Source organism: Ovis canadensis, chromosome 1, assembly GCF_042477335.2.
Source record: "Ovis canadensis isolate MfBH-ARS-UI-01 breed Bighorn chromosome 1, ARS-UI_OviCan_v2, whole genome shotgun sequence".
Lineage (NCBI taxonomy): Eukaryota > Metazoa > Chordata > Mammalia > Artiodactyla > Bovidae > Ovis > Ovis canadensis.
The window spans coordinates 125,051,170-125,074,467 of NC_091245.1; the positions used below are offsets into that span (position 1 = coordinate 125,051,170).

A 23,298-nucleotide genomic window follows, 5' to 3' on the forward strand; every position below is an offset into this window, starting at 1 on the left:
CAAGGAGTAAGCGTGTTTTACCACAATTTAAAAAATTTGACAATAAATCTGCACCTCCTGTGCTTAGTGATCACAGGTCCTCCTCTGACAGTTCCTCTTGTAAACCCGGACGGAGACTTAGGGACGATCCTGATGCTGCCCTGGGCATCCTTGCCTCGAGGAAGCTGGCTTGGGATACACGTGTCTTGGAATAAATCACTCTCCTGTGCATCCTCAGGCTGAGTTGGGGGCCCCTTCTGGTGCTCCCCAGCGCCCTGAGTGTCCCTTTGTTCAGCCTTCAGCCCTGTGCCATTCAGTACGGCAGCCACCAGCCACATGGAATGTGGCCGGTCTGACTCTATGTGAGCTGAGAGGTAAAACACACACCAGATTTTGAGGACTTTGTATGAAAAAAAGAATGTAGATGTTTCAACAACTGAAAAAAATGATTGATTCCATGTTGAAATGACATTTTGGATATATTGGGTTGCATAAAATGTATTACTTATATTAATTTCAGCTGTTCCTTTCTGTTTGTTATTTACTAATTGGAGCCTAATTGCCTTACAATGTGGTGTCAGTTTCTGCTGTACAGTGAAGTGAAGCAGCTATATGTATACATACATACATATATGTATCTTCCCTCTTGGGCCTCCCTCCCCTCCCCATCCTATCCACCTACGTCACCGCAGAGCCTGAGCTGAGCTCCTTGTGCTTACAGCTTGTTCCTGCAAGCTATGTGTTGTTGTTTTGTGTTTTGCTTTGGTTTTCTTGGCCGTGCCTCATGTCACGCAGCATCTTAGTTCCCCGACCAAGGATGGGATCTGTTTCCCCTGCAGTAGAAGTATGGAGTCCTAACTACTGGACTACCAAGGAAGTCCCCTGCTCCTTTTCACTTCTGAAAACACTGCATGCATGCTTAGTGGATCAGTTCAGTTCAGTTGCTCAGTCGTGTCCGACTCTTTGCGACCCCATGGACTGCAGCACACCAGGCCTCCCTGTCCATCACCACCTCCCGGAGTTTACCCAAATCCATGTCCATTGAGTCGGTGATGCCATCTAACCAGGTCATCCTCTGTTGTCCCATTCTCCTCCTGCCTTCAGTCTTTCCCAGCATCAGGGTCTTTTCCAATGAGTCGGTTCTTCAAATCATGTAACCAAAGTATTGGGATTTCAGCTTCAGCATCAGTCCTTCCAAAGAACACCTAGGACTGATCTCCTTTAGAATGGACTGGTTGGATCTCCTTGCAGTCCAAGGGACTCTCAAGAGTCTTCTCCAACACCACAGTTCAAAAGCATCAATTCTTTGGCATTCCGCTTTCTTTATGGTCCAAATCTGACATCCATACATGACCACTGGAAAAACCATAGCCTTCACTAGATGGACCTTTGTTGGCAAAGTAATGTCTCTGCTTTTTAATATGGTTTCTAGGTTGGTCATAACTTTTCTTCCAAGGAGCAAGTGTCTTTTAATTTCATGGCTGCAGTCACCATCTACAGTAATTTTGGAGCCCAAAAATATAAAGTCTGTCACTGTTTCCACATCTATTTGCCATGAAGTGATGGGACCAGATGCCATAATCTTCGTTTTCTGAATGTTGAGCTTTAAGCCAGCTTTTTCACTCTCCTCTTTCACCTTCACCAAGAGGCTTTTTAGTTCTTCTTCACTTTCTGCCATAAGGGTGGTGTCATCTGCATATCTGAGGTTATTGATATTTCTCCTGGCAATCTTAATTCCAGCTTGTGCTTCTTCCAGCCCAGCATTTCACATGATGTAGTCTGCATATTATGTTAAATAAGCAGGGTGACAATATACAGCCTTGACGGACTCCTTTTCCTATTTGGAACCAGTCTGTTGTTCCATGTCCAGTTCTGACTGTTGCTTCCTGACCTGCATACAGGTTTCTCAAGAGGCAGGTCAGGTGGTCTGGTATTCCCATCTCTTTCAGAATTTTCCACAGTTTGTTGTGATCCACACAGTCAAAGGCTTTGGCATAGTCAATAAAGCAGAAGTAGATGTTTTTCTGGAACTCTCTTGCTTTTTCGATGATCCAGTGGATGTTGGCAATCTGATCTTTGGTTTCTCTGCCTTTCCTAAATCTAGCTTGAACATCTAGAAGTTCACAGTTCACCTACTGTTGAAGCCTGGCTTGGAGAATTCTGAGCATTACTTAGCTAGCGTGTGAGATGAGTGCAACTGCGCAGTATTCTTTGGCATTGCTCTTCTTTGGGAGTGGAATGAAAACTGACCTTTTCCAGTCCTGTGGCCACTGCTGAGTTTTCCAAATTTGCTGGCATATTGAGCACTTTAACAGCATCATCTTTTAGGATGTGAAGTAGCTCAACTGGAATTCCATCATCTCCACTAGCTTTGTTCATAGTGATGCTTCCTAAGGCCCACTTGACTTCGCATTCCAGGGTGTCTGGCTCTAGTGAGTGATCACACTATTATGGTTACCTGGGTCATCAAGATCTTTTTTGTATAGTTCTGTGTATTCTTGCCATCTCTTCTTAATATCTTCTGCTTTTGTTAGGTCCATATCATTTATTTCCTTTATTGTGCCTATCTTTGCATGAAATGTTCCCTTGCATTTTGAAATTAGAAAATCTCTAATTTTCCTGAAGAGATCTCCCATTCTATTCTTTCCCATTCTATTGTTTTCCTCTATTTCTTTGTATTGATTAGTGAGGAAGGCTTTCTTACCTTGCCTTGCTATTCTTTGGACCTCTGCATTCCAATGGGTATATCTTTCATTTACACCTTTGCCTTTAGCTTCTCTTCTTTTCTCCTTATTGCCAAATTAAGACTTAAATTGAAGAAAGTAGGGAAAACCACTAGACCATTCAGGTAGGACCTAAATCAAACCCGTTACGATTGTATAGTGGAAGTGACAACTAGATTGAAGGGATTAGATCTGACAGAGCGCCTGAAGAACTATGGACAGAGGTTCATGACATTGTACAGGAGGCAGGGATCAAGACCATCCCCAAGAAAAAGAAATGCAAAAAGGCAAAATGGTTGTCTGAGGAGGCCTTACAAACAGCTGAGAAAAGAAGAGAAGCTAAAAGCAAAGGTTATATAAGTATGTAATATCTTGGGGCTTCCGTGGTGGCTCAGGGGTAAAGAATCTGCCTGCCAATACAGGAGATACAGGTTAGATCCCTGGGTTGGGAAGATCCCCTGGAGAAGGCAATAGCAACCTTCTCCAGTATTTTGCCTGGAAAATCCCATGGACAGAAAAGCCTGGCAAGCTACAGTCCATGGGGTTGCAAAAGAGTTGGACACGACTTAGTGGCTAAAGACCAACAACCTCATACTACCTCAATCTTGGTTACAAAGCCTAAAACACTTATTATCCCAGAGGGGGACGTTCCCACGAGGGGATACGTTAGGGATTCCATCAAACTGTAAGTTATAGCTGCCACCTTCTCACATCAGGATGCTTGTGCCAAAAAATTAGCCGGCCAGGAAGGCAGTCAGGAGTCACTACTTGGGTCATCAGGAGGAGAAAAGGCTGCTGCTACATGGTGGGGCCTTGGGGGAGGGGTGACTCCTGCCCAATTCTCATGGCACGTGGAGAAGCACAGGAGCCAGGGTCTCTGGCGTCCTGTGACCAGGGGCTCAGCCCTCGCAGAGCAGAGCATCTGAGTCGCCCCCGTCAGGTCAGCAGCGGCTGGTCAGGCGAGAAGAAACAGCAGAGCAGTGAGATCACGGGTGTCACTTGTGCCTCTGGGACCAGCTGCAGTGGTGGGGCTGGCCCTTGTTCCCTTAACCTTCTTCTTGTAACCTTCCCTGGGGGAGGAGATCGACTCGGCTCTTAGAGAAGCTGCACCCCTGGGTCCTAATGGTTTACGTGCAGGCTGGAGTGGATGCTGCGATGCTCCACCCTCACCCCAATCCTTAGGAAGCAGGGGCTTGCTCCCTCGGCTGCTGGGAGTGGGGCTCCCCCCATCCCCTACCCTGGGAGGCTCCCTGAGCTGAAGGAACTGCTCCATCCAAACTGCACCTCCTTCCTGGGGGAGCCCACACCCAGCCCAGGGGAGACACAGGCTTCGCTTCACATTTCCTTTCACTTCATTTCTAATGAGAATATAAGCAAGATTTCATTTCTTAAAGCTGCTTCTGTCCTACAGGCTCTATCCAGGTACATTCTTTCTTCCACTCAAACATTTTGAAAGTAGCTTTCCTGTAGTTCAGTTGGTAAAAAATCCGCCTGCAATGCAGGAGACCCCGGTTCGATTCCTGGGCTGGGCAGATCCACTGGAGAAGGGATAGGCTACCCATTCCAGTATTCTTGGGCTTCCCTGGTGGCTCAGCTGGTAAAGAATCTGTCTGCAATGTGCGAGACCTAGGTTCCATCCCTGGGTTGGGAAGATCCCCTGGAGAAGGGAAAGGCTACCCACTCCAGTGTTCTGGCCTGGAGAATTCTATGACTGTACAGTCCATGGGGTCACAAAGAGTTGAACATGACTGAGCGACTTTCATGTTCACTTTTTCTTTTTCTCCACTTTCCTGGAGGAAAAAAAAGAACTGCTTTCCTAAAGCCTGGGACACATCCTGTAATTTCAGTTGCTCTCAGACACTCCCTGCTCTGACACTGCTCCTGCCCCTCCACTGTCCCTGGCTGTTCGCTGGCACTCAGCCCAGAGTCCTCTCTTTCCCATCTTTTCCGCTCTGAGCTCGGCTTAGCCCCTTTCTGCTCCGGGACCAGCACCTTGGCTCTCTGACGACTTGGGGCTCTGGGCATGGAAGGTCAGAGAAAGAACAAACATCCAGGCTGGAGGGAGGGCTTTTAGGAACAAAACCTCTGCCCTCCGCCCCCTCCCTATAGAGCTGTTCCACGAGCTCAGACTTCTCTGAAAGGGCACCAGGAATGGGACCTGCGTGCAAGGCGTGTGTCATCCTGCAAGAAACCATGCTGGGCTGAGTTAGGCGGCTCTGACTGTGAAGGTCAGCGTCTTCTTATGCACGCGCATCTGGCTCCGTGCCACTACCTACCTCTTTAAGGTGCTGTGGAAGAGAATTCCTCGGGGGGAAGGCGTGCCTGGCCTTCCTGTAAACGCACCGCAGCAGGAAGAAGCAGCCAAGCAGTAGCAGGAGAGCGGCGCACATGGAGGCTGCCAGGACGCTGGCCACCATCCAGGACGGGGTGGTTTCTGCAGGGATGAAGGGCTGGGTCATATTCGCGTCATGCTTTCACCATCATGATCTAATGGTAACCCCTTACCGCTGGGGTGGGGCCGGGGTGGGGGGGTGCACAGGTGTGTCTCAGAAGGAAACAGAGCAGTTATTTGAGGATCTGGAGGTTTTCAAGTCTCACCCTTTCCTACCAGTCTCCAAGTTGGGTTTCTGGGGCATGATTGCTGATACGCCCCAAAAAGCAGCAGCTGCACGAATTCTGATCCCCATTATCTACCCACAGGGGAGCCATCAGCTCCCTGTTCTGCTGTTCCATCAGCAGATAATGGGGCTCCCCGGGCCCCAGAGCCCCAGTTGACACACACGTGCTACAGCGTTTTGTACTGAGAACTGCACAGGGGACTCCACCTGACCGCCTGCACGCAGAGACCTCCCCTAATGCTAGTGCGGTGCCCAGCAGCCTAAAGCTGATCTCTGGGTGCCCCCCTCCCTTCCCCAGCACCTCTGTGAGCTCCTGTCTGGAAAAACCCGAGGCTACCAAAAGAATTCTCCTTTGTTTTACCAACTGTTGACGTTCCTTTCTTAGTGCACTTTCCTAAAAAGCTCAGGACTGTAAAGCCTTCCTCTCTCCCAGTGAGACCTAAATTAGCTCCTACAATCCAGGAGTGTCTTTCTCAAGGATCTGGAAGCCAATCCTTTGACATGTCATCATCAGGATGGAGCATCATGACAGGGGAAGAGTCTCTGTCTCAGAGTCCCAGTGGGAAGAACGTCGTAGGTGACAAAATCCAGTTAGCAGCAGACGCAGAAAACGGCCTAAGTGCGTTACCACCACCCCACGCGCCCACCCAGTTTTGGTCATTTGTCACTTCCGTGACCCCAATCTCTTTTCGTCCCGATTCCCAATTCTGTCTTTAAAATGCCCCATCAGCTCTTTCCCCTCCTCCAGTCACGAACGAACCAAATCTGTTTTTACCACCTTAATGGTGTCCAGCTTTATCTTGGACCGTCTCCAGGGGGTCACCCTTGGTGGCCCAGCTCCCCTCACTTAGCACCAGGCCCCTTTGCCAGCTGCCCTCCTGGCCTCCCTGTGACCAGCCCTGTCAGCCAGCACCACCCTCCTGATGCAGACTGAAAGTATTTGGTGCTGGGAGAGGCCAGGAGAATGAACCTTGCTCTGGAACAGCAGGGCCTTCTATGGGGATTGTGGCAAAGTGTCAACTCTTACTTCCCCAGGGCAGATCAAAGAACCCTGATGGGCACACAGTCTTGGAGCCACCTGGACGGCAGGCCCCCTGCTGGCCTCTCCCAGCACTTGGCACACTGTGTGGCCATAGATACTCCCTAAACATCTAGTGAATGGTGAGGGCACCCATCATGGGGAAGAGGCTGGACGGGCCTGCTGCCCTCTCTTGCACTGTGATTAACACTGGCAGTGACCTTGCAGCCTGTCCAGCTTGTGCCCTGGCCGAGTTCAGGGAACTCACTCCTTATCCCTGCACCCTATGAATTCTCGTTTCAGTTACTAGAATCGAGTGGTGGTGCCTTTAGCAGGTTCAGCTCAGATGGGTTTTCTGGGTGGATACAGGGTCATGGGGCAAGGGAACTGGTAGGGGTGGCCCCCAGGCTTTACGAGAGCTGATGATGGTAGGTCAGCTTGTGATCTGACGTCTCAGCTCTGGAGGAAGTTCCAGGACCGTCTACTCATCTCTCTATCTTTCCACTTAATATTTCTGTAGCTCTTTAATTTGCCATGCATCAGAATTACCCATGAAATATTAATTAAACATTGACTCCTGGGCCCCACCCTGGCACGGTTGGTGACACTGTGATGACTCCCCTGGGGGCAGCTCCTGGGCCTCCTTGGGCCTCCAACCCAGACATTTCAGCATCTTACACAGGACGTTATTCCATGGGCATACCCGGTTGATGGTGATAAAATTCAAAAGATGCTACTGTGACTTACTGAGAAGGGGGAATGGGGAAGGAGAGGGGATACTGCTTTACACAGGCTGTGACCTGTAGAAGAATCTGGTACTGAACTGAACTGAACTAGTAATCAACACTATCTGTGTGAAGCCCTTAACTTGCTTCAGTCTAGCTAGCCATGCCTCATGTGAACTCCCTTTTCCTGTCTCACCCTCGGGCAAGTCTTCCCTTTGCTTCAGTATGGGATGAATCTGTAGGCATGGGCGGAGATGTTACTTCCTGTTATTTGTTGAGCTGACTTCATCTCTCTGAACCTTCACCTTCCTTCTGGGAAAACGGAAAAGAACCTTTCCACACTTTCACTGAAAACTTGTGAGGTTTTAAACAGGAGAACTACATTTAAACAAACAAACAAACAAAGCCCTAAACTGATGTTTGACAGAAGCAGGTTTTCAGTGGGCTATTCTTTTCTTTTATAAAATGTCTGGATTTTGTTAATGAGCAATCATTTAGAGTTAGAAGATATTTGAAATACTTTCCTTTCTGGTCCAAGTGTGTGCCTCATGCCATGGTTCGTGACATAAGCCTGAAGTAATATTTAAAGGTGTGATTTTATTTAAAAAAAATTTATTTATTTGGCTGTCAGGTCTTACTTTCAGGGCTCTAGAGCACATGGGCTCAGCAGTTGTAGCGCAAGGGCTAAGCTGCCCTATAGCACATGGGATCCTCGTTCCCCGACCAGGGATCAAACCAGCATTGCCTGAAATGGAAGGTGGATTTTTAACCACTGGAGCATCAGGGGAAGTCCCTAAAAGTATGATTTGAATAATGTCCTTATTAATAACAGTAATGACACCTAACCTGTACTGCAGGCTGACTCTGTGCCTGGCACTGTCCTGGGTGACACCTTTGATTACTCTCATCCTGTAGATGAGGTGATGGAGGCAGTGGGCAGTTCAGGATCTGCCCCAAGTCACTCATTGTGCTGGAATTCACAGCAAGGAATGATGGGACACGGAACAACCAGGCACGTACTCAGGCCTGGAGAAAGCAGTTGGCAGGTGTTTAGAGGAAAGAGCGAAGATCCCAAAGTCAGCATGCTAGTGATTTAAACAGGATGGGTGCTGCCAGGGCACAGAATTCTCATTCAAGCACAAATGATTCACGAGCGGAATAAAAAGGTAGGCTTTTGGGAGTTCTCTGGTGGTGCAGTGGGTAGGACTCTGCGCTTTCACTGCCAAGAGCCTGGGTTCAATCCCTGGTTGGGGAATGAAGATCCCACAAGCCTTGAGGGGCAGCCAAAAAAAAGTTCTTTTTGGTTTTTATTAAGGCAGGCTTTTGTTATTTAGAGGCACTTGCTGAGAGGCTCAGCCACAAGGTGGAACACAGGCAGGTGGGCTTAGCCTTGGACAGCAGTGCCTCAGCACTAGCTGGGGGCTACAGAAAAAAGAGAGAGGCAGAGAATCCCCTGCAGAGAGACAGCAAGACTCCATCTTCTATGTGGCTCTGTAATCCTGAGAAACCGTGCTTAATATTATTGCAGAATACTTTTGGATGACACTGGAAAGATCACGTGACCGGGTGAGATGAGAGATTTCTGGATTTGGGCAAGTAACTTTGTTCATCTACAAAACAAGGGAAAGAAACCTCAACAAGATTCAGGAAACTCCAGGCTGGTAAGCCTGATTCAGTGTCCAGAAAAAGATACAAAAATTCTAAAATGGATCGTTAAGTAGCCACGTGTTGTTTGTTGTTTAGTCACTAAGTCATGTCCGACTCTTTTGTGACCCTCTGGACTATGGCCCACCAGGCTCCTCTGTTCATGGGATGTCTCAGGCAAGAATAACTGGAGCAGGTTGCCATTTCCTTCTCCCAGGATCTTCCCAACCCAGGGATCGAGCATATGTCTCTTGCACTGGCAGGCTGATTCTTTATCACTGAACCACTAGGGAAGGCTGAAATTACGGCAAAGTTGTGTTTGACTCTTTGAGATTCTATGGACTTTAGCATGCTAGGTTTCCCTGTCTTTCACTATCTCCCAGAATTTGCTCAAATTCATGTTCACTGACTTGGGGATGTTATCTAATCATCGCATCCTCTGCAGCGCCTTCTTCTCCTGCCCTTAATCTTTCCCACCATCAGGGTCTTTTCCAGTGAGTCAGCTCTTGGCATCAGGTGGCCAAAGCACTGGAGTTTTGGCTTCAGCATCAGTCCTTCTAATGAATATTCAGGGTTAATTTCCTTTAGGATGGACTGGTTGGATCTCCTTGCAGTCCAAGGCACTCTCAAGAGTCTTTACAGGCACCATAATTTAGAAGCATCAATTCTTTGGCATTCAGCCTTCTTTATGGTCCAGTTCTCACATCCATACATGACTACTGGAAAAACCATAGCTTTGACTACCCAGACCTTTGTCGGCAAGCTAATGTTTCTGCTTTTTAATATGCTGTCTAGGTTTGTCATAGCTTTTCTTCCAAGGAGCTGTGCTGTGTTGTGCTTAGTTGCTCAGTCATGTTCGACTCTTTGCGACCCCATGGACTGTAGCTGGCTAGGCTCCTCTGTCCATTGGGATTCTCCAGGCAAAAATACTGGAGTGGGTTGCCATGCCCTCCTCCAGGGGTTCTTTCCAACCCAGGTCTCTTGCACTGCAGGCAGATTCTTTACCATCTAAGCCACCAGGGAGGTGTCTTTTAATTTCATGGCTGCAGTCACCATCTGCAGTGATTCTGGAGCCCAAGAAAATAAAATCTGTCACTGTTTCCACTTTTTCCCCATCCACTTGCCATGAAGTGATGGGACTGGATGCCATGATCTTAGTTTTTTGAATGCTGAGTTTCAAGCCAACTTTTTCCATTCTCCTCTTTCACCCTCATTAAGAGGCTCTGTGGTTTCTCTTCACTTTCTTTCATTAGAGTGATATCATCTGCATATCTGAGGCTGTTGATACTTCTCCCAGCAATCTTGATTCCTGCTTGTGATTCATCCAGCCTAGCATTTCACATGATATACTCTGCATATAAATTAAAGAAGCAGGGTGACAATATACAGCCTTGACATACTTCTTCCCCAGTTTTGAACCAGTTAGTTGTTCCATGTCTGGTTCTAACTGCTGCTTCTTGATCAGCATACACGTTTCTCAGGAGGCAGGTAAGGTGGTCCAGTATTCTCATCTCCTGAAGAATTTTCCACAGTTTGTTGTGATCCACACAGTCAAAGACTTTGCATAGTCAGTGAAGCAGAAGTAGATGTTTTTCTGAAATTCCCTTGCTTTATCTATGATCCACTGTATGCTGGCAATTTGATCTCTGGTTCCTCTGCTTTATCTAAACCCAGTTTGTACATCCGGAAATTCTTGGTTCTTATACTGCTGAAGTCTAGCTTGAAGGATTTTGAGCATAACCTTACTGGGGTGTGAAATGAACACAACTGTACAGTAGCTGGAACATTCTTTGGTGGTGTCCTTCTTTGGGACTGGAATGAAAACTCACCTTTTCCAGTCCTGTGGCCACTGCTGAGTTTTCCAAATTTGCTGGCATATTGAGTGCAGCACTTTCACAGCATCATCTTTTAGGATTTGAAACAGCTCAGCTGGAATTCCATCACCTCCACTAGCTTTGTTAGTAGTAAAGCTTCCTAAGGCCCACTTGACTTCACACTCCAGGATGTCTGGCTCTAGGTGAGCGATCACACCATCGTGGTTATCCCAGTCATGAAGATCTTTTTTGCATAGTTCTTCTACGTATTCCTGTTACCTTTTCTTCATCTCTTCTGCTTCTGTGAGGTCCTTGCTGTTTCTGTCCTTTACTGTGCCCATCCTTGCATGAAATATTCCCTTGATATCTCCAATTTTCTTGAATATATATCTAGTCTTTCCCATTCTATTGTGGGCTTATTTTTCTCAAGCTGTGTTCTTGGAAATGCTCCTTCTCAGAAAGGGTATTGAAAGCTCAAATATGCTAAAAATGATCATATATAGCGTGTTTTTTTCTGAGAGGGAGATGGGGTGAACCTTCATGTCCAGGCCCATCTGACTACAGGGCTCTTGTTTTGAGAAATATCCCATAAACACTCATGGGACACAGTTGGGACAATAATGCACTTGGCACTGGGTGTTGATTTCAGCTGATATTTGCCAAAAAGTCTTTCACTGTGACTTTGCAGACAGTCAAACACAACAGCTTACAAAATAGTCCAGTGTGTTCCTATGGATTAGTGACCATTAAGTAGGCATATCCTGGACACACCAACGGTTTAAAAAACGAACTGTTAAAGATCCTGAAGCTCTTCCTAGCAAATCAGTTTTTCTTTGATAAGACAATGCAAAATTGGGCAAGAAATACATCCAATGACAAAAACCAACATTCGGGAAGAACTTGATAAGCTGACGTGATGAAGCACCATGATGGCAGCAACACAGCAGCCTCAGGACTGCAGTGACACAGATGGAAAGTTTTCCCCTCTCTCTGGAGGAAATAGATTTTTTGCATATGGATACTCAGTTGCTGGGCATCATTCGTGTTGCTTTTTGTTTTCAGACCTTTTATTTTATATTGGAGTACAGCCAATTAACAATGTTGTGACAGTTTCAGGTGCACAGGAGAGCGACCCAGCCGTACAAATACAGGCTTCCAGTCTCCCTCAAACTCCAGAGGGAATTCTTTTATTACAATTGCTCTCCTTTGTACTTCTGCAATCCCCAAATCACTGCTTTGCTTTCCAAAGGGACTCCATAAATGAAAAGAGCCAGGATCAGACCTGCTTGTATGCATCTGAGCTGGTAGATCCTCTGGACAATGTCTTTAAATAACAAAAGGCCCCTCATTTGTGTGCGGACTGTAAGATTTTATCATCTCGAATGATAACACACCTGTATATAATTGCTCAATGTCTAGGCCAACTGGTACCTGCCTCTTCCCTCTGTTCCTCCTTCTCTTCCTCCCTCCCCATGTTTTAAGAAACATCAAGCGTGGAGGCACTCTACTAGACACTGGGGTACGTGTGCCTCATATGTAGGGGACTGTGTTGAGGTTCTGGTGCCATAATTCATGAGGAACCCTAAAACTATCTTGCTGAGGACAGTGATGGGGTTGCCAAACTATTCCTACGATGTGTGAAGGAACTGGAGTGTGCAGCCTGGGAAGGAAAGGCGTCTAGCAGAGGCCATCAGGGCTCGACCTTTGCTGGGTGGTCTTGGGAGGCCTGAGACTTGCTGAGGGAGCCCGAGAGGTCAGAACAAGCACACTGGAGGTGCGTGTGTGTGGGGAAACCTTAGCCCTCTGGACGGAAGGACTGTCCATCAGTCCCTTGGGTTTAGGAGTGAACAAGCTGCCTCAGAAGGTCTCCTTCCCAGCATGAGGTTCAGTCAGTCAGGGATGAACTGGAGTTTGAGCTGGGTGATAATCTCCAAGGAGTCTTTCAGCTGGCACACTCAGTGGGAGTCTCTAAAGCCACTTAAGATGCTCAGAGGAGGGAATTCCCTGGCGGTCCAGGGTTAGGACTCTGCTTCTACTGTAGGAGACACGGGTTTAGTCCCTGTTTGGGGAATGCAGATCTCACAAGCCTTGCAGCATGGGGCCCCACCACCACCACCCACGTCCAAAAAAAAAAAAAAAAGAGGGTGATCAGAGGACACAGAACAGTAGATGGTGCATCTCAAAGACTCACCGTCAATGGTTGTTTGCTCACAGACAGGCTCACTCCATTCTCCAGCTTTGTTCCGATCAGGAAGAAACCCTTGAACTTGAACACAATAAGTTGTCTGTGACTCAAGATTTCGGAGGAACTCGAAGTCATACTGACCAGAAATTGAAAACTAGTAACAGAGACAAAAAACAGAACATGCCTCAGCAGTGAAGGGACATTTCCCATCGCCCCACCCCACCCCGCCACCTGCCACTTATTGGTTATAATCTTTACTTCAGGCTCAAAATAGGAGGATAAAGGAAGCAGATGCTCCTCCCACATCACCTCAGGTGACCCTGAGATCATTCTAAGTGGGGAGGAGGGGTAAGGGCAAGGACGACTGTGGTCCTGGCAAACTGCTTTATTCCCTGAATTCACTAGTTTAAATGATTTGCAAACCATCCCGCCTTTTTTTTTTTTTAAGATAAACCAGTTGTATGGGTTGAATTTTGTCCAAATTCTTACATTAAAATACTAACCCTAGTACTTTCAAAAGTGACTTGGTTAGACAGAAGGTCTTTTTAGATGTAATCACGTAAATGAGGTTATTGGCATGGGCCCCAATCCAGTATGACTGGTGTCCTTAAATGAAGAGGATATTTAGACACAGGCGGGCACATAGAATGCCACATTAAGATGAAGGTGGGGATTGGGCTGATGCCTCTATATACTAAAGGATCCAAAATTGGCTAGCACCCACCAGAAGCTGGGTGGGAGGCCTGGAACAGATCTTCCTCTTGGTCCTTAGGAGGAACCAATCCTGCTGACACCTTGATCTTGGCCTTCCAGCCTTTAGAACCTCAAGACGACACATTTCTGTCGCTTCATCCATCCAGTTTATGGTACTTTGTTACTGTAGCCCTGGCAAATGAACACACCAGCCAACTACAGTAAGACCCAATGTGATTTCTGGCCCTAGCTGCCTGGGGTTCTCCTCTGAATCACTTCTCCATTCACGCACCTGGGCTGTCCTCCTCGGGCGGCTCATGTCACCTCAAGGATATACACCATAGCCTGCCTCTGGTGAGGCCATCCCAGACTTATCTTAGTTTAATTTGAATATAAGATATCGTAATTGATGACATGTTTCTGAATTTGAGAAACCAAAATAGTGTTGCAGGGAAGAACAAAATCTGACTCCACATTGGATCTGTTTCTTTTACTTTAACCTTTGCTTCCTATGAGGATACTATTTTGTTGTTCACTATGAGGATACTATTTGTTTTTGTTCACTACGAGCATACTATTTATACATAATGGCCTGCCTGGGGGTACCCTGCCCCTCTCCTATACTATTAAACCAAAGTGTCTTTGTTCAGGATCCTGTCTACCTGTGAATAGCTGCCTATAGGAAGGAAGAAATGAACACATCCCCCCCACCGCCACACCCCCAAGGTTGGCCATTCCAGGAGATACTTGCAAGATTAATAGCCTTTTTACTTCCTCACTTCCTCTCCCTCTCTATTCTATAAAAGAACCTGGCATCCAGAGCCTGATAAGAAGGTTATTTTTGACACATTAGTCCGCCATCTTCTCGGTTTTCTGGTTTTTCAAATAAACTCATGTTTCCTTGGCTCAATATCTTGTCTCTGATTTGCTGGCTTGTTGTGTGGTGAGCGGAGTGAACATGGACTTGGTAACAATAGTTTCCAGCAAAATAAAGGGAATTAAAAGAGTACATACAGCTTGTATTTCCAGCATGGTTACAAATTCCTTATAAAAGGGCCTTATGAAAAATTTGCCATGTGAATAGGAGTTTCAACAGAAACTGAGCAGAGACTCTGTTTTTACTTTAGTAATTGCTTACTTTTCTTTGGGTGCTGGGCTTGCTGACAGGTTGTCTCTATTCTTTTGTTGTATGAGAAGCGGAGCTCACTGAAGGCAAGAACTGGATTTTACCAATTGAAAAATGAAGAGTATAGTATAACTTCTAATGATTAAAAACAGAAATAAAACCAAAAATCCCTGGCTTTCATTTCCAGAAACCCAATATCTTGAAAACCTTACAATGCATTTTTTTTCCAAGGCTAAACTCAGAGGCTGACACGTCAGAAGCAGATAGGGAAGAAATGTGAAGTCCTTTTTCTTTTTTAACTTCTGGACAGCTTCTTTCTTTTTCTTTTTTTAAAGGTTTATTTACTTTTTTGCTGTGATAGTCTTTGTTGCTGTGCTCGGGCTCTCTCTAGTTTTGGCAAGCTGAGGTTACTCTTGGTTGAGGTGAACGGGCTTCTCATTGTGGTGGCTTCTCTTGTGGAGCACAGGCTCTAGGACACATGGGCTTCAGTAGTTGTGGCAAATGGTTTAGTTGCTCCACGGCACGTGGGATCTTCCTGGACGAGGGATGGAACCCATGTCTCTTGCATTGCAAGGCCGATTCTTAACCGCTGGACCACCAGGGAAGCCCCAACTTCTGGTTTTATCTCCCTGCTGTCTCCCACCAAGAAGAAAGAACTTCTAGAAGCTTTTAATGTTTTTAGCTCAGGGACCTGAACTGGTGGCACTCTCTCAGAGACACCTGCATTCTAAAAGGGAACCATTTAATCCTATTTCTTTCAGGCTGCTGTAAACAGAATGCCAAAGACTGGGTGGCTTATTGAGACATAATACTTTCACACAGCTCTGGATACTGGGAAGTCCAAGATGAAAGCACCAGCAGATCTGACCTCTCAGGAGGGCCTGCTTCCTGGTTCATAACTGGGTTTTCTTGCTGAGTCCTCCCCAAGGGGTAGAAGGGGTGAGGGAGCTCTCTGGGGCCTCCTTTAAAAGGGTGCTAAGATCTACCTCCTAATACCATCACACTGGGGATTGGATTTCAACACGTGAATTTGCAGAAGGGTGAGGGTGGGGATGGGGTAAAGCGACACAAACACTGAGTTGATAGCATGATAAACTGGCAGAGGTGGCCCTGCAGGCACTAGTGAGAGACACACTTTGGGGAGCACGCAGCCTTTCCAATACTCTGTATGTTCACACCAAAGTCTTCCCTACCCCAGGCAGAAGGAAGGGACAAATGTGTAACCAGATGCCAGTCCTGAGGGCATATTCTAGATAAGAAGCTAAAGATAGACTGGGTTTTGCACTTCATGCCTGGGGCAGGAGGCACTCAGGCCCTGGGTAACTGTGGAATCTGATTCTTAGGATGAGGAACACATGTACACCCATGGCTGATTCATGTCAGTGTATGGCAAAAACCACTACACTATTGTAAAGTAATTAGTCTCCAATTAAAATTAAAAAAAAAATCACAATAGGCTGCTAGCTTCAGGAGTTATCTTTGTATCTCAGAGTTTAGCAGGGATCCCTACGTTCGACAAGTGATCATAAAACTTATTGTTCTGTATTGCTTCCTAGGCACATGTAATCCCAGGGTCTTGACCATAAGCAAAATCATCTCTCCTGTGAAGAAGGCAGATATCCTGTATCACTTAACGAAGCATTTAAAAAAACTGAAGTGTAGTTTATACACAATATCTTAATGGTTTCAGGTGTATAACAGTGTGATCTGATATTTGTATATGTTATGAATTGATCACAACGGAGCCTTTTTTGGAGGAAATTAACTTGAGATTTTGGGGGACTACATTGTAAGTAGATATAAATTTAATTACATTATTCCTCAGACAATACAGGATTCCCGGGTAGTTCAGCTGGTAGAAAATCTGCCTGGAATTCAGGAGACCCTGGTTCGATTCCTGGCAAGGGTTGGGAAGATCCACTGGATAAAGGATAGGCTACCCACACCAGTATTCTTGGGATTCCCTTGTGGCTCAGCTGGTAAAGAATCCACCTGCAATGCAGGAGACCTGGGTTTGATCCCTGGGTTGGGAAGAGTCCCTGGAGAAGGGAAAGGCTACCCACTCCATTATTCTGGCCCGGAGAATTCCATGGACTGTATAGTCATGGGGTTGCTAAGTGCTGGACATGACTTCACTTCACTTCAGATAAGACACATGGGTGACCTGTTCTTGCCAAATACATGAGCATTAGTGATTTAATGTAGAGGAGATAACATATATGTAACGTAACTTACATAACATATATGTAAGTCAGTTTAGGACCAGAAATGACATTTGGCTCAGAAGCACTAAAAGAATTAAAGGTGATCAAAGATGAATGAAAATAGCATTTTAACCTGTCTACACAAGGGGAAGGGAATCTCACATATTGACCCGTAACACATTGTTCATGCAACGGGACACGTTTACCTTTCTTTTTACTTTTTTTCATTATGCCATTAAATTTCTCAACAATCCTGTGAAGTAAGTGATTGCTGCTGCTTAGATGCATCAGTCATGTCCAACTCTGTGTGACTCTATGGACTGCAGCCTGCCAGACTTCTCTGTCAACAGGATTATCCAGGCAAGGGTACTAAGAACGGATTGCCATGGCCTCCTCCAGGGGGGCTTCCTGACCCAGGGATCGAACCCAAGTCTCCTGCATTGCAGGCAGATTCTTTATTGCTGAGCCACCAGGGAAGCCCCAAAGTAGGTTATTATCCCCACTTTATTAATGAAATGGGTTATATGCCCACTTTGCAGACCTGAGAAGCTGAGGTCAAGAATGTGACCAGAGTCACACAGTGGCAGGGGCAACATGCCAGCAGGGTCTTTCCACTCCCAGCTCATGTTTTGAAAGGCATTGTTCCTGAAAGAGGAAGAAAGCAATGGGGAGAGGTGGGGTCAGTCCTATAAAATGTGACGCCCACCATTCATCCAGGGCTGGGGCTGCCCTGACCATGGACTTGACTATTCTGTGGTGTATGTGGGCCCTCATGCCATGAAACAGTAGTCATTCACTGGTCACCTGATTCTGGTGACCCCAAGTTCCCCCAGCCAGCTGCTGAGTCAGCTTGGCCTTCTCCAGCAATTTCCCTCTGGGGAGAGAAAGGCTTGTTCTCCTGCACCAGACCACCCAGGAAGTCTGCCCTTGAACCCCGGGAAGTGTGACCAGACACACCAGTCACCCCCAGAATGGGTAGCTTCTGGAGCTCAAAGGACCAGGCCTGAGAGCCTCTGGACCATAAGGTGCTGCCACCTGGCAAAGCTTTTCTCCATCATCATGACCTCCAGCCATGCTCCAGCTGAACAAAGGACAGGGAGCTGCCAGCTGCAATGTGCGTGATTCACTGCACTTACCTTTTCATCAGAGCCATTTTTCCAGTATTGCACATGATAAGTCCATGAGTTATAAATGTTCCTCATGGTCCACGGTTCAGGTTCATTCTCGATTCTTGGGGCAAAGAAACGCATATGTAAAGAATTAGCAAGTGCTTCTACTTGCATTCTGGGAGGTCCGATAGTGGCTGAGGATGAGAACAAAGCAAAATGACAATCAAAATTCACATGTTAAAAACATCAACATATCAACATTTACTTTTCGTAACTGGGCAGACCAACTGGGCTACTGAAATACTCTGTCCTTGATACACCACTGTGGTGATGTTGACTGATGTGGCTAAGAACAGTTAGATTTTGTTTCTTAAAACAAACAAAAAAAAATCTTTTTACCTTTGCCTTTATTAATCAGGTTTGGTCCTTTTATATTTATTGTGATTTCTGATATATTTGCAATTACTCCAACTACATTACTTTGTGTTTTCTATAAAGACTGCTTTTTTTGTTTTTAATGGCTCATTCCTCTCCCCTCCTCCCTTTTATTTATTTATTTTTTTGGTTGGGTTGAGTTTTCTTTATTTCCATTGCTGGGTTGGAAGCAAGAGATGGTATTTCTATTTTTAGTGTTTAACCTATATAATTAAACCACTTTCCAACAAATACATTTTCCAACGAAGTCTGAAACTACTCCCCTCTCCCCAAAGCTCTTTTACTAGACATTCACATGATGGGTTCCTTCAACTCATTTGGGTCTCTGGCCAATTGCTGCCACCTCAGAGAGAACTGTCTCACCATGCTATGTAAAGAGCAGCTCCCACCACTGCCTGTCCTGGCATCTTACTTTATTTTCTTTAGAGCCATGGTCACTGTCTGTCATAAAATATGTATCTGTCTATTTATCGTCTGTCTTCCCAAGTGGAATGTACATTTCACCGGGGCAGGGGTTTTTGTCTTGTTCACCACTGTAGCTTTAGCACACAGTAGGTGCTGTGGCCTCAGCACACAGTAGGCGCTGGCACACGGAAGGTGCTCAATAAGAACTGTGGAATGAATCATAAATGGCCCCTGGCAATCATGCTGTTTGAGTTATACCTGGTATTCTTGTCTGGTGACTGTTACATTTGGGGGGCTGCGAATAGGCCTGGGTTAGCATTCTACCCTATTTCTACTCTGCTAGAAGCTGAAGACCAGATAAGAACATTCATCATGTTTTACCGAAGCAAGTATAAATAGGTTCCTGTGACATTCTGAAGCACTCTCCCATCATATAAACTTCAAGAGGCAAATATCGGATGCGAGGTTGTCATTGCTGAGAGCCCTGCCACAGAGGAAGCCTGGGTGTGGATTCCTGTGCTGCTTGCTCATCACCCCTGTGACCTTGGAACAAACCGCATATCTACTTATATTTGGCATCAGTTTCTAAAGAGAACTTCCATAAATGGGCCCTAGGATAGGATTTGGAACCAGTCAGGAACTGGTAAGTCTGGTCAGTGCAGGAGCAGAAACCTGTACTATGTTTTTTGCCTTATGCTGATTCTGGCCTGTCTCTCCCACAAACTCCCTTAAGGTCACAGCCCTCCTAGTTACAGCCCCTTTGCTCCTCATCCAAGGCCATCCACTTGGTGGGCACTCAAAGAATTTCTGCCCATGGGCCAACCAAGGGGGAAATAATCAAGGCAGGGTGATGACATTACAATGAGATGAAAACGAAGGGGGCTTACTGTCATCCACAGGACAGAAGGTGATGTTTATCCAGTCTGAACTCTCATCAGCAAATTCAGCCCTGACTCTCAAGGTGTGGTCACCATACTTGGAAAGACTTGAGAAATCGCATTCCGTCGACAAAATACTTGTGCATCTATCCTGGAATTTCTTGTAACTACAAAATCAGAAAAAAAAAAAATCATGAGAATTCTGTTTGGGAAATTAAAACAGAGGGAGTCTTGTTCAGGCTTCAGAAGCAGGAACGAAGGCCCTTGACCTTGCTTCTGACCTGCTTGGACACTGCTTGGATTCCATGACTGCCCACAAGCACAGCTAGTCAGTTTAGTTCAGTCGCTCAGTCGTGTCCAACTGAGGACCTTGGAATTCTTGAGCTTCTGGTGAAAGTGAAAGTCACTCACTTGTGTCCGACTCTGCAACCTCGAGGACTATACAGTCCATGTTATTCTCCAGGCCAGAATACTGGAGTGGGTAGCCGTTCCTTTCTCCAGGGGATCTTCCCAACCCAGGGATCGAACCCAGGTCTCCTGCATGGCCGGCGGATTCTTTTCCAGCTGAGCCACCAGGGAGCTCCTGGAGGTCTGGCCAATCACTCCCGGTGGCTGGGAGCCTCAGTCTCAGTCTCTCTGAGGTTGTCACTGCATATGTGCATTTTCTAAACTCTGCTCCATGGGACTGTAATGATCCTTGACGTATCATCAAGACTTTCAAAAATAATCCATCCCATGGTCAAACAATCTGGGGCAAAAACAAGGTGAAACATGAATAGATGTCTCTTCTCAACAGAATTTCTCAGAGCACGTGTCTTTCCAAAAAGGGGTTGCTGCTGCTTCTAAGTCGCTTCAGTCGTGTCTGACTCTGTGTGATCCCATAGACAGCAGCCCACCAGGCTGCCCTGTCCCTGGGGTTCTCCAGGCAGGAACACTGGAGTGGGTTGCCATTTCCTTCTCCAACGCATGAAAGTGAAAAGTGAAAGTGAAGTCACTCAGTCGTGTCTGACTCTCAGCGACCCCATGGATTGTATCCTACCAGGCTCCTCTGTCCATGGGATTTTCCAGGCAAGAGTACTGGAGTGGTTTGCCACTGCCTTCTCCAAAAAGGGGTTGAGTATTCAACATATTTGACCGAGAAAGCGTCCCTTTTTGATTATGTATCTCTGAAAGTTGTGGGGCATAGTTTGTGAAATGTTGATATACACATATTAGCCAAAATAGGTATATAACAATGATTTCAAATAATGCCCTATATGCGACTATGGCTCAATCATGCTGGAAAAATTATTTAAAAAAAAAACCTCACTGACCTCAGATCTCCAGGCCAACACCCAGAGGGAGGGTGGCAGAAACATGGCGTGGAAGGAAAGGGATGTAACTTAACTTCATAATAGCCTCAGGAACTATAATCAGTGCCACCTGATGTAAGGAAATCCAGGATCTTGTCTTACAAAAAGTAAGAATTTTGTCTGATTGGCACCTTCCTGTCTTGGTGCCAAAACAATCTAGCTGCTCTCAGAGGTGACAGTGAAGGTGATAAAAATAATAACAACCAACATTTGTCAAGCATGCAGGTGTCCAACAGTGTGCTATTTCAACAGTATTACCTCACTGAATTTTCACGGGAGGGCAGAAATGACATCACCCTTATTCTACAGACAAGGCACAGGGGTGGGAAGTCTAGAAACTCGCTCATGGAACTCAGGTCTGCTTGACTTCAGAGTGCCACCTGCACACTCCACCCGACTCTTAGGAGGCAGAGATAGTTGGGCTTACTGTCTGCTTTTTTTACTGTCTTTTCACTACATAGGCCACAAACACTTTTTCAATCAATGAACTTTTTATGGCTGCTTAACATCCCATCATTGGGAAAATCCAGGGGTCATTCCTTGAAGGGGCTTTTCCCACATGTGGCCATTTCTTCCATACATTTAAACTAATGCATCAATTGAGCGGAACACAGTCTTTCATCAGTTATTTTGCAGCGACTTCCCTTTCATTAGGTTATTTTTTAATAGTATCTACACATATTTTTCTTTCCATTAAGTAGTTAATATGATCTGTTCCCTGTATTTACACCTGGTTGTTTTAGATGTTTCCATATTAAAATCACCAGTGCAGTCTCTGAAGCCCCACCCTTGGCCACCCCTATGCAATGCACACAGACAATGACAGTTTGTGCTGTGTGACCACTCAGGCTGAATTCTAATCAAATGTTTTCTAGAGCCATAGAAGGGTAAACACATTTTTCAGGGTCAAATTTCTTCCACACCCAGCGTATGTTTTGTTTTCCCCAGCAGAGGCCCGGCTTGGTCTGCACCTCTATGCTCAGGAGACTGGAATCCAGGTTTCACTCTTAGCTATTGGCAGCTCTCATCTAAAAGACAAACATCTAAAACCAAACACTTCTACTCCGATGGCAAAGAAACAAAGAACAGAACAATAAGAAATACACTACAGGGAGAGAGAGAGACAGAGAGGAAAGTTAATTTTCCACAACAAAACCCCCAGAGCTATCAAGACAGAGCGGAGAAAACACAGAGATGAAACTAACCAATCAAAGCTAGAAAATACACAGCAGGAGAAAAAAATGAAGTCTCCGGCTGACCCGTCTTAGGTCCTTGGGGAGACTGACAGGACTGGAACATGGACTGAGATGCCAGGACAGCATCACAGGTGAGCCTGCCAAACCTCGGTGCTGTGCTGCAGCGATGCAAACGGTCACTCTTGCTCTCATGAAGCACACCGTGACATATCGAGGGGCGGAAGGCATTACGGAGCACAGAGACACTATCAGCTCAGGCAGTTCAGTTCAGTCGCTCAGTCGTGTCCGACTCCTTGCAACCCCATGAATCGCAGCACGCCAGGCCTCCCTGTCCATCACCATCTCCCGGAGTTCACTCAGACTCACGTCCATCGAGTCCGTGATGCCACCCAGCCATCTCATCCTCAGTCGTCCTCTTCTCCTCTTGCCCCCAATCCCTCCCAGCATCAGAGTCTTTTCCAATGAGTCAACTCTTCGCATGAGGTGGCCAAAGTACTGGAGCTTCAGCTTTAGCGTCATTCCTTCCAAAGAAATCCCAGGGCTGATCTCCTTCAGAATGGACTGGTTGGATCTCCTTGCAGTCCAAGGGACTCTCAAGAGTCTTCTCCAACACCACAGTTCAAAAGCATCAGTTCTTAGGTGCTCAGCCTTCTTCACAGTCCAACTCTCACATTCATACATGACCACTGGAAAAACCATAGCCTTGACTAGACGGACCTTTGTTGGCAAAGTAATATCTCTGCTAGAGACACTGTGGCAGACCTTAAAAACTGGTGAATGTGGATATAGGCTATTTGGAAGTTTTCTGCATTACACTTGATATTTTGAAATGATTTGTTACTTGCGAATTATTTTGAACTAAAAAGTTAAAAAAAAAGTGTAAACAAAGGTGATCTTATTTATCTTTCTCCTTCTTCTCTGACTCAGCAAGCTCTGGATATGGTGGTAAAACGAGGAGTGTAGGATCAAAGCCCCCGAGACTCGCATCTCTCCCGGCTCACAGAGGGTGTGTCTGCACCCCCTCCCGGCTCACGGAGGGCAAGTATCTGCCCTTGTCCGTTTCTGAGCCACACGGGAAGCAGGTGTGCGGCTCACTGCCCTTTGCCCTCCTGTTGCTGTTTTGCACCCGACACAGAGATGTGTCACCTGTAGCCCAGCTTGTGACATATGGTGGCAGGCCCAACACAAGGAGAA

General features: G+C 46.2%; 1 protein-coding gene across 3 annotated transcripts in view; it reads right to left on the reverse strand.

Annotated features, from left to right (window-relative positions):
• IL10RB (interleukin 10 receptor subunit beta) overlaps nucleotides 1–23,298 on the reverse strand; it is a 31,750-nt gene that overhangs the window by 3,629 nt on the left and 4,823 nt on the right. For all 3 annotated transcript variants that reach the window (XM_069549109.1, XM_069549102.1, XM_069549091.1), the window contains 4 exons: nucleotides 19,566–19,723; nucleotides 17,866–18,032; nucleotides 12,713–12,860; nucleotides 4,979–5,136 (listed from right to left, as the gene is read on the reverse strand). In XM_069549109.1, coding sequence (XP_069405210.1) covers nucleotides 4,979–5,136; nucleotides 12,713–12,860; nucleotides 17,866–18,032; nucleotides 19,566–19,723 — 631 coding nt within the window. The remainder of the gene's footprint in view (nucleotides 1–4,978; nucleotides 5,137–12,712; nucleotides 12,861–17,865; nucleotides 18,033–19,565; nucleotides 19,724–23,298) is intronic.